We start from the raw sequence: 12,061 nt of genomic DNA on the forward strand, positions 1-12,061 counted from the left end.
AAAAATAAAACCAACAGTCAATTGCTCATTTCCTACATTATACAAGTTAGTGACTGAGGTGAGGGTAGTCTGCAGCTTTTAAGAAACCTTTTGGGTAGAATTTCTACCTGTAAAGCCCATCAGATGGTATATGGTTGTGAGTTTGTGAGTTCAAAAACATTTCTGTCATATGAAAAGCATGCCTGATTTCCATAATTAGTGCATATTTGTAGAAGAGGAGAAAAGCAGTGGGCTTTTGATGAATGGAAGGCAAAGAAAACTTTCAAAGTGTCCAAGATAGCACACTGATAAAGGGCGGGATGTCCTGATTCCCCAGGAGGCTCAAGTTATTATCACTACAAACCGCCTAGTCAGCACGAAACAGCTCATACTCCAGTCCACATTACATGAGCATGTAACATCACATTTACATGCCCACCTGTCTCTGGAATAGGGTGACCCTGTGGCAGGGGACACTGAGATAGCTTAGTGGGCCTTGTCATGTTGTCTGGAACGGTCCTCAACTCAGCTGGCAGCACAAGAGGCTTCAGAAGGCCTCAACCTCAGCAGAAACAACAAATTTTACAGCAGCGTGGTATGGAATTAGAGGAAGACATCTATCCTCCTTGCAGAGCTGATATTCTGTGTTAGCTGCTCCAATTAACAACCCAGAGAAGGATATGGACAACAAACAGGATGTTGTCTATAGCTAAAACATATATGATTATAAACACGAGGTAGTTCCAACATACAGCCTGTCTTCAGAGTCCTACCAGCATTAACACTACCATGCAGTGTGTACCCAATTCATATCTGCATGGATGTACCATGTATGCTCCCCTGAACATTAGCTTTCCAAAAGTGACTACGGTTAACTTTTTCTCTGTACTTTTACCTACATGGGGCAGAATTTCTGTAACAAATGATGAGTAAAGGGCATTTTGGAAACGACAACTCTGCAGGAAATCATGTTCCTGTTCAGTATTAAAATGTTAAAGCATACCCCTGAGAGCTGCTCTGGAAAGGAAAGCTTAAATATTGTCCTCCAGAAAGAGTATGAGAGTATGCCGGAACAATAATGTTTCATAAAACATTAACATTAGCACTAAAATATTCAAAACATCCTTGGATTTGCTCCATCAGAATCATGCTTTTTTTTTTTTTTTTAATACTGGCACCAGTGGCAGTATCAATTTCTAACAATTCCCTTTCTTAAGCTCTGTTACTGCTGAACACTGAACTGTTACACAGTTGAAGACAAGCGGGCTTATTTTACTAAATAATGTAACTAGTTATTTTTGATGTATTAGTCTGATTTACTGTTTCCAAACAAATTTTTCATTTTAAGTGCAAAACGTTGATTTCTATGGTCTGGTTGATGTTTTTTCATGCATGCAAATTTTTTAGAGAACATTTTGTCTTTAGCTTCCTGTTATGCACATTTTTAAGAGCTTAATGTTTCCTGCCTCCACTTAATATGAAAAGAACATTGCACATTTTTGCTGAATGTCAATGAGACAGTTACATTACAGAATTCGTGTCTAAACGACTCTGAAACTGTGACTAGGTATCAGCAGAATTCCACTCCATACTGGAAAAGAGTTTAATTAATACAATAGACCCAAAATAAAATGGATCCTCTCCCAAAATACAAAACAAAGAGTGGGAAACTCAACCACCAGTAAATATTGAATTAAGCATGTCTCTCTTATTTAAGTGAGACAATAAAACAAAACAAAACAAAAGTCTTGCAGAGGCTTCAGAAATATAGTTATAATTTATTTAGGTCAGTTAATAGGGGTTTTGTCTCATCAGGCAGGAGATGAAGCAGCATCAGTCTCTCCCTAAGCACCTTCAGTATTTTACTAACGAAGTTACAGTACATCGGAATATTTTAATCTGACACAAAGAACAACAATAGATCTGACTGCTGGGCTGATAATCTTCTTATCACACCCTGTGAAACCTAGCTCTAATATTTGACTGAGCCTCCATTACTCGGCAACACATTCTAAAAAGGCCAACAATGAAGAGAGAATGAAGTGGAGTGTGGAAGTACCTCCATATCTACATAAAAGAGATTAGAGGCGACAGCGTTCCATTTTACAGCTCAATCATATTGTGTTAGCATGCGCTTATCCGAGCGCGGATGAAATTGAAAGAGAAATAAAAAAGAGTCAGGCAGATAGGAACCAGAAAAGCGAGGCATGAGCAATTTCCAAGGATATAAAAGGATGCTAATGGCGGGGCCCTGTCATTCTTAAAAAGGGCTATTAGGGCACCATCATCTGTTCTTGTGCCCTTACACTCCTCTAACTAAAGTCAAGCATTTCCTAATGCCATTGTGATCTTTTTCTTCTTCAGATAAGACATGGTCATGTTTCATAACAACACACTTTCCATTTATTTGATTTATAAATGCAAGGAGACTAATTCTATTTACTGATAAAGGCTTTCCATATATATTTTTCTTTCAATATTTCCTTTTGTGGATGGCATAGACTTTTTGTTCAATAAAAGCAACTATTGCAAATGTTTCCAATAGCACAAAAGTACTAATGATTTTATGAAAGCATTTAAAGTTTGTATAATTTTAAAACAATTTTTAGTCTTGTGACTGCAATGGGAAATCGTTGACTATAGGAGAATGCATGCTGCATTATTACTGTTTTATAGATAAGCTCACTAAAAAGACTTTTTGTTAGAACAACAAAAACATTGCTTGTTTCTCTTCCACAAATACAAATTTTATTTGTAATTGCAATGCCTTACAACCAAGATCTTTTATTAGTTATTATAATACATAAGGGCCTGTAATTACACTGAACCTTAAGAAATCGCTATAGTAAAGAAAGATTTGCTGACTGCTGATTTGCTGTGTTAGGCACAAATTCACTACAGGTGTAATTAATCTGTTCCAAAAGATGTACACCAAGGTCTGCTTTACTAGGTCCACTAAACTGCAGAGAACTTGCATGCAATTTGCACCTTTTTCTAACTCATCCTCTTCCCAGTTCAGTTCTGTTAATGCCTAGGGTAACATTTGTTAGCTTAGACAACAGGCAGCTAACACCAGGCTGGGCTTTTCTACAAGTTGTTTTGTGCCAGACATGAGCTGAGCTTAGGCAGTCCAAGTTCAACAGCACTCCATCATTCAAAACCAAGCTGCAACAGCTCATCACATTTGCCCTTTATCATGTCAAGCCCTTTCAAATTTTGATTTTTGTGATCAAGCGCCAGAAAACAAGCACAGGTTTTATCACTGCCCTCTGTTACCAGAAGCCTTATAGAGCCTTTTTTCCCTGTTTAGTACTTTATTTTTTCCCCATACCTAAGTGGGGTCAAGTGAGTAAACTTACACATGCGGTTTTGCCATGGCAGGTGTGCTTTTGAGTTTACCTTGTAATAAAGGGCTGCCTCATGTCAGAAATATTCCTCAACCAGTTCAGACTGCAGACTTTAAATTTTCAATGCCACTTTACAGCATCCAATAGATTTTTCATGCTAGCCAAGCCATCATTTTAAAGGCCGTTCAGTCTCATCCCTCTGCTCTTTCTACCCCTCCAGCCAAATCAAAGATATGTAACACATTCACAAATCAAGCTGACAAAAGTTTCCTTGCAACTACTCTGGAGTGTGACTGACTTCTTTGAGAACTATTCTATTTTGGTTAAGGTGATCTAGGTACCTTCCAAAGATGAAACTCAAACTCACCTGTTTAACTTATTTTGACTTAATTTGGGGTGCTTTATTAGCAACCAGTGTAAGACAAAGTAGCTAGTATAATATAGAGTGATGTTTAAATTAGTTTACAATTTGCCTGGGCTCATCTAGAACTGCTCTGAACAAAGCCATTCAGAAATGTCAGCTGTGTTCCTAACCACTGTAACAAATTGTTGCCTGAACGCTGCACACCTAATGACTTCAAATTAGCTTCACTGCGATATTGCCTGACAGTTCGTTACGACTGTTAGCAACATAGCTGGCGTATCATGACCAATAAATTGGTTTCAGTGTGGGCTGGGAAAGGGACTTCCATCAATTTGATTAAAGAAATTACTGTAGCATTCAAAGCATAAAGACAAACTAGTTTAAGGAGACAGAAATAAGTTAACTGTACCAGAAAAACATTGCTTGTGATACAAAAGCTTGTTTATTCACCATTTGCAGCACAGAGAATGACTAAATTTCAACTGTGTGGCATATTGACTATTTGAGAATCTGCAGGCTGTTTTCTTTAGTCTGAATCAAAATAAATTTCCATAAACATAAAAGTTATTTTATTATTACACTGTGTTAGTATTTATATTTATCTAAGATGACCCAAAAGCACCTATGAAAAGAACTGAGGCCTTGAGCTGGTTAGCATGAATTATTAAAAAAAAAAAAAAAAAAAAAAGGAAGAGCCAGTCCTTACCTAAAGTTTATGTTTGTACAATCATAAATGTCAAAGAATCGTAGGAAGAAAGTAAAAGACTGGAGTATAGACAGTATGCTACCTGTTTGAATGAATGAAGAAGATTCAAGGCTCTCACCCTTCTGCTTTATTTCTACTAGTAGTAGAAGACTATTTTTGTGATTTCTTTGGATACTGGAAATAAAATATATTCAGCTTTGATAAACAGACAACAGACTGCAATATTTATTCTATCATTAATATTGCAGTATCCCAAAATCATGTATAAAATGAGGATGTTGTATTACTCAGAGGAACTAAAGGATATCAGTTCTTATGTTCAATAAGGCTTCACTGTCGAAATTAGAAAGCTAATGAGCTGATGAAAACACATAAACATGCCCACTCATCTGCTGGACTGAGAAAATACCCCAAGAAACAAGAAAAAAAGCCACTATTTTCTGTGTAACTTTACCATTTGTGAAAGGTTACAGACTGACAACCCTGGAGACTCTCTACAAGCTTGTCTATTTGCCCTCAGAAGAAGCAGAAATACCTCAGCACTGAGTAAAAAGAAAATATACTTCAAATGTTATCTGAAGAAATCACTAATCTTGTGAGAGAATACTTCTGATGACTGCTTTTCTGGCTAAGAAGGGTGAAAGTTAGCTTTACAAACATTCAAACATTTAAGAGTTGTCGAGTCCAACCCATTTCATACACACCGAGGAATTACCAAGATATTGGAAGAGACCTTTTGGTACAATTCAGTTCTTTCTACAGAACTGCTGGAACCCAGTTCTCACGCTAGTCTGTTCAAGGAAGAGAATAACTCCTCCGTGTCATGCCAAAATACAGCTGAATTTTTGCACCTCCTCCAGTAAGATAGTGCAGCCTTTATGGAATAGAGGAGCTAGACTACATCTGATTCTTGCTGAATAATATGAGTGCAGAGTGCTTATACTATCCTTCCCACCAGGATAATGCTCTGGATAGCAAGTTTATCTTAATATAAGTAATAAATGAAAAAAAAATAATTTAACTGAACAGCATGTGAAACTTACAATCGTGGTTATACTCATAGCAAGAATAATACCATTTCCAAAATAAGATATAGTATCATCTAACCTATGTCCAATGTGAATAATCTGGAGGCTTAAGAAAATTTTATGCATTGTAGTGAGGGAACAAATCTTTTTTTTTTATTTTTTTTAAACCAGAGCATAACAACAGATGTGATGATTTACGTATGTCATTTATTTGCAATAAATACTATATATACCTGGAATATGCTTAGCCCATCCGATGATCACCACCAGTTCTCTGTCTGCCAGGTCACAAAGAGTGGTAAGTGCTTTGATGTCACTGTCTGGAACAGTGGGGTCAGGCATAGCATAGATCTTCTCTGGTTCAGCCACCAGCAAATGGGAGACAATCTTGTTATCTGTAAAAATGGCCCAGAACAGTAGAAGATCACCAGTAGCATCATTCTGCTTTTTAAACAGATGGCTCACATTTCAAAGTGCACAAGAATTTGTCTTAAGATACCGGACCTAATTAAACCTTATTGTAATTTCACTGGCTTCTACAAGCAGTTACAGCACAGCCAAATCTGATCCATTAACAATGTTCATCGAGCTAGACGTGTATGTTCTTAAGAATGTAAATTTAATGGAATGTAGAAATACGTGATCACCTCCTAATATCAGAGTACAAACTGTAGAAAAATCTTCATGCATTAGAATGCATTTTGGACTGTGCAATCAGAAAAGTTCTGCCTTCCTCTAACTACCTGAAAAAAAACCCAAAGGCGTTGGTATTTTTTGAGCAAGGAAATACCACAAGCAATTAGTCAATCACTGAAATTTGCAGTGTCTGTCAGCAATTTCAACAACCATTTTCCATTTCAGATGTCCCTGTTGAACAGTTGTAACAGAAACAATGTCAGGACTTTCTCAGTGCTTATTATTCTATATATTTTATATTATGGGTATCGAGCCTGTTAAAAAACTAATAATGAATCCATACACTTTGGGGCCTATCTTGTGAGAAAAGCGGGGGTGTTGTCATATATTTGCTTTTCAGTGAAACATACAAATTAAGATTCAGGTATAAAATCAGCTTATTTAAGTAAAAATGTATAAAAATAATATAAATATATAAAAATAGAGTAATGATCTCTCATTTCTAGCAAGGAAGAGCTATTAAAGCCAATGAAACTAAAGAGTACAAAACTAAGGAAAGAAACAAGGATGCAAATACTACCTTTAAAAACTGGTTTTGTGCAAAGAATGATGCTTTATCATACGCACACACTTACTATTTTTACCTAAATATCATTTTCTTTTGTATGTTTAAAATTTACTTTTCCATCCACATAAATTGTGAAATTTATTTGGAATAATCAATTAAATTATATGGAAAACCAAAAACAAAGAACAGAAGAGCCTGGAGGATTTACGACACAGAGTTGTTATTCTATACAAGTAGAATAAACAAAAAATGAGCATTATAGTTACATGGAGAAAAAATGGAACTATCTTATCTCCATATAGGAGCCGGATTTGTTACTCTCAGAACACAGAACTGAAAAATGGGAAAAGAACTAATTCATTAAACCTCCTAATACAGCATAGATTATAATTCCACATGTATTTACATTTGTACCTTTTTATGGTAGGTACATCTTCTGACCTCAATTGCACCACCAAAATGTCAAGCCCAAAGAATACTCTTCAATGAATTTACAGTAAGCTGTTTCCCTTCTTAGGATAAAGAGTCACGGGGCTTGATATAAATGGGATTCCATGGGGAGAAGGTGCAAAATATTTTCTGACTGCAGAGCAAACAGTTAGAATTAGTATTATTTTCCTTCTGCATATAAATCACAGGCTGGACCATGCTGTTCTCCTGTGGGGGAACTGCAATGGAAGCTTGCCCAGGAGTGTCAGAGGGGCTCCCTACCAACCCATGACAGATTTCCATAAAATACTCACTTGATTCTGATTTCTGATACTTTACAGCTCGTTTGTGGCATAGACTCCTTGATTCTGATCTACCGTCTCTCCAGTTTTTGCCTTATTCCAGATTTGTGTGTCAGAAAATGTGATATATGTTAGGCTTTCATAAAATAAGTGCAAGAGCCAACTGGAAACCATCACATCAAGCATGTTTTATTACAAGGGGATATATTCATGTTTTATAGGAACTATGCCAACTGAGTAATTCTTGATCTCAATATTCTACTGATTATCAAACTGATTAATGAGAAATTCTATTCTTATTTAAAGATGACAGATGGTAGTTTTAACTTATATTGCAAACAGCCTTTGCACATTATTTTTTTTAAATTTTAAACAGTCTTTCCTTATGATTTTGAATTTCATACAGAAAATATCAAGTTATAAGAGAGAACAGATAATGTTGCTCCTTCCTAAATTCCCGTTATCTCTATATCTTCTGAAAAGTAGGATAAATGTACTTTAATATCAAAACATATCTATGAGGACTTCAACTTTGTGTTTTTTAACTAATGATAAATAAATGAAGAAGCACTCAGGGCCATAAGTCCTGTGTTGTTTTTTTTTTGTTTGTTTGTTTTTCCATGTAAACAAAAGAAATGGCTAAAGAACCTCTTATATTTTTTAATGAGGTTCCTCATCAATGATTTTTTTGCATACAATTCGGGAATATTGTATATTTTGGTTTATGATTCACAAAATCTCAAATTCTTTTATTTTCCCAATCAGCAAGATCTACAGGCAGGCCATGAGATTTCATGGTGAAGCTGAAAAATGCAATATAGGCCAGAAGTAGGTCTAGGAAAGATCCTCCAAACACCCATTTTTTCACTAGAGGGAGAAGAGCTACATATACATGTATGTAGCTTAGCATGCCTGCATGTATTCTACACGTATGCATGTATGAAGCATGTGCTAGAATATGGCATAGAAAAATTCTGAATGTACTCAGGAAACCCCATCACTGAGGAAATTGAATAGCCATGAGCACTGTTTCTAGGTAAATCTTATTTAATGTTTCCCTAATTAGAATCAATAGAACCCAATTTTCATTCCTGTGCCTTTGTTATGCACAAACTATCAGTCAGGGTCCAGAAAACCTCCCAGGCTAGTTCCACACAAAACCGATTCAACTGTTTCAAGTCCTGACACTTATCTGACAGGATCTGAAAATTAAGTTTTATAAATGTTTGTTACAAAAATGTTTGTAATTAGACAAGCTGAGGAAAATGAAAGGAGGCATTTAGATAATGAGTAATGATTTATAAGGAGGTTGGTTTATCTCTGACAAACGGAGCTTACAGAAATTGGTATAGTTATCATCTTAAAGGTACCATAATGTATTACTTTGCAGTAATCTTGGGTTTACATGGAGATTCTTGTATTTGAGTACAACAGTGTTAACCTCATTCATATCAAAGGACTTGTTTGTTGTTGTTTTTTGTTTTGTTTTGTTTTGTTTTGTTTTTTCCCTTTTTGGTCTTGGCTTTTTGGTATGCTAGGCTATCATCATTTCTACTCAATGACAATATCAAGTAAATGAAAAACTGACAATCTGTGCACCCAGGAAAACTAAACCTCTAATGAAATTAAGCATTAGAGTTTATTAAATTTTATTGTATTATCAGAAAGTTTTTATTATAATGTGTAAAATCTGCTTAGTGCAGCCCTAGATTGTATTTACAGAACGGTGGGACAGCTTATGTAGGCTGAGTAGAAGATGCCAGATTGGACAATTGAAGGAATATAATCAGCATAATGTTTTTTGGAAAGGCAAAAGGAAACTATGCCATATGTTCACTTAAGCCTTAATTTTATGTAAAACTGGCTGTTTTTTCTTTGACACAGCTAAAATGCCCTTTCACTTACAGTTCAAAGACTGTTTATTTGCTCTCCAGATCCCCATATGCTCAAACGTATTGTACACAGCACTGTCCCCTACTGGGGAACACAAACTGAAACAATTCCACTTTCTATACAGCCAGGTATTTTCAAGAGCCTACAAATGTGTGTTGTCTTTTTCTGTCAGAGGCACGGGTGCAGAAGAAAATGCAAGAGAAGGAATTTCCTCTCCTTATTTCTCTGTTTTATTTCTCTGTTTTAAGAGCAAATTAACCTTCATGACAGAAGCAACTGAATGTGTGAATTCTGATTTGAATTTGAAAAGGTTTACAGCATTTGATAAAGAGTGTATGCCTTTGCAGGGCAATACACTAGCCTCTTGCACTACAGCTATAATGCTATTAAATTTACTTCATGGAATTAGTACAGTCACTGCTTGAGTTTATATAAGCTGCAAAGCAAAACCCCTAACTATTTTTAGCTAATCGCAAAGAGGATGGAACTTGTATTTTGGCAATGAGATGATCAGATCTCTCTCTCTTTTAATTTCAGCCTGGCAAGATACAATCAAGGACATCATTAAAACAAAACAAAACAAAAAACCCATCATGCTTATAAGGGTACTAGAGCCCTAACTACCAATCTATGCTTGTTATTAGTGTGGCATATTGCTGTTTTAATCTAATGCTAGGTAGTGTATTAATCTATAGGTATAAATTAATGAGGCTCTTAATGTATTTTCATTGGGAGGTTGAGCAGTCAAACTCATTTAGTTAGTGAAAACCACAAAAATCACTTTCTTGTGAAATCTGAAACTAGAAGCTTCAATGAACTAATGATCACAGTATGAACCGTTTTATGTACCACTGAAAATAAAGATAACCCGTAAATGTAAAATTTGCACTGCATAAACCATGCTTTTATACACTTCCACCTGTAAAAGTATTCTTTGTTCAACTCCAGTTGAGAAAGGATGAGCATATTTAAATCAAAGTATTTTAACAGCTAAATGGGTATAGGGTTATGGCAATATATTCTGCCCAAAATCTTGTACCAGTCAGAAGGAGCTTAGCAAACAGGACTAGGAGTCAATACCTAGTATTGAAAGAGAAATTTCAAATATCTGGTGTACTCACATGGCTTTTTTGCTGGCTGAACTAGCTGAGGGTTCAGGTATGGGCTATTCTCTGCATCTATTCTGCGCTTGTACTTCTGGCGACCTCCACGTACTCTGTCTAGGCGGACACCTGCATTGAGAAAAATAAGCAAACATGCCATTAAATATATTATGAGGATGCCCTTAATCTTCCATTTCCTGCCTTCCAAGATTTATTTAAAATACGTATTTATTTCAAAAGAGTAATTTTAGAAGCAAGGGAAAGCAACACTACACGTATTTGCAAGCTGTTTAGATTTTCACACATGCAAGACTAAGTATACAACATAATTTCCTATCCGTTTCAAACCATTTGTTAATTTTTACATAATATTAAACACAGCTAATGAGTTTAGTTTCCATTTGAAAGAGTTTGATCTTAAGTCTTCTTTAGCAGAAGCAGAAGTTCAAAGCTGTAATAAACACCATGGATATACAAGACAAACATTACGAGTACAGAAACAGAGAATTAGGACTTTAGAAACAACTGGTGTTGTAGACAGTCTAGGTAGTCCAAAGCAATACTTTTAATTACCATGTCTAGAGAACACGAAGTAAATACCTTAGTAATATAAGGAAGTATATGCGGATTAAAGACCCAAAGTGGTTCATGAGAGTTTGAAAGAAATTGTGTAGGTGTTCATTTAGATGTCAGCAACGATGAATTAACATGTGTGTTCAACTTCCAAATTGTTCATTGCTTCAATGAAAGCATTCTGATACCTGTTTTGATCGGATATAAGGGAGTTTACTTTCCTGAAACAAACTATAGCTGCTCTCGTAGAAAAAATGAAAAAAAGGAAGGAAAATAAGGATGGTAGGTCCTTCAAAACAATGAAGTATTTGTATTTCCTTCTGAGTCACCCAGACGGATTTCCCAACTACCACGAAAAATGTCAGTATAACCAAGTAGTAACACAATGCTGAAGTTGAAAAACTCAGCATATATGCAGGGCAATAGGTCAAGTAACACCAAGCACAACATTTGTCCCTGATGACATGGATTTAACTACACGAGAATACAAGGACACGTTACGTATCAATGATCACTGCAAGTGATGGAATAAAGTGCAGCTCACTTTCTCACTTTGCTTTTCCTCTTCCATTTTAGCTCTCTTCCCTTGATCTTTTCTATTGCCATTATTATGCCCTACAATATTACTCTCATCTCTTTGTTCTCTTCCTCGCAGGAAATACCTCCAGAACTGGCTTCTGGACTGCAGAGAAGCTACCACCAAAAATTTTGCAGTTTATGTGCACAACAAAAAGAAGACATCACAGAATTTACATGCCGCACTGGTAGTATACAGTCTAGTTACCAGGAAACATCTGCCACTCCTCTTTCATCCTACAAAAAAACAAAGACGATTTGGTAGAAATATGAAGAGTTTGGTAGAAAAAAAGCCATTTTACCAAACAGCCAGGAATTCAAGGCCAACTGTTTGTTTTGTTTTTCATTCTTCTTGTTTTCTCTCTCTTGCTTTTTTCCTTTTCCTGATCTCTCTCTCACTCTGAGCTGGTATGACACTAACCTACCGGAGTACCCCATAACTGAACTGAGGATGATGGACTTTAAAGATCTAAATTTATGCTCTTCTGCTTGGAGTGAAGGTTTTGTACATGGTATTCTCATTTGCCTAGAGAGGCTGTTAATATGTGGAAAAGTTA

At 35.9% G+C, this 12,061-nt stretch overlaps 1 protein-coding gene across 5 annotated transcripts in view; it reads right to left on the reverse strand.

The window, feature by feature from the left end:
• ESRRG (estrogen related receptor gamma) overlaps positions 1–12,061 on the reverse strand; it is a 384,813-nt gene that overhangs the window by 42,355 nt on the left and 330,397 nt on the right. For all 5 annotated transcript variants that reach the window (XM_084285110.1, XM_084285108.1, XM_084285109.1 and 2 more), the window contains 2 exons: positions 10,374–10,484; positions 5,658–5,819 (listed from right to left, as the gene is read on the reverse strand). In XM_084285110.1, coding sequence (XP_084141236.1) covers positions 5,658–5,819; positions 10,374–10,484 — 273 coding nt within the window. The remainder of the gene's footprint in view (positions 1–5,657; positions 5,820–10,373; positions 10,485–12,061) is intronic.

Source organism: Netta rufina (assembly GCF_964035555.1).
Source record: "Netta rufina genome assembly, chromosome: 3".
Lineage (NCBI taxonomy): Eukaryota > Metazoa > Chordata > Aves > Anseriformes > Anatidae > Netta > Netta rufina.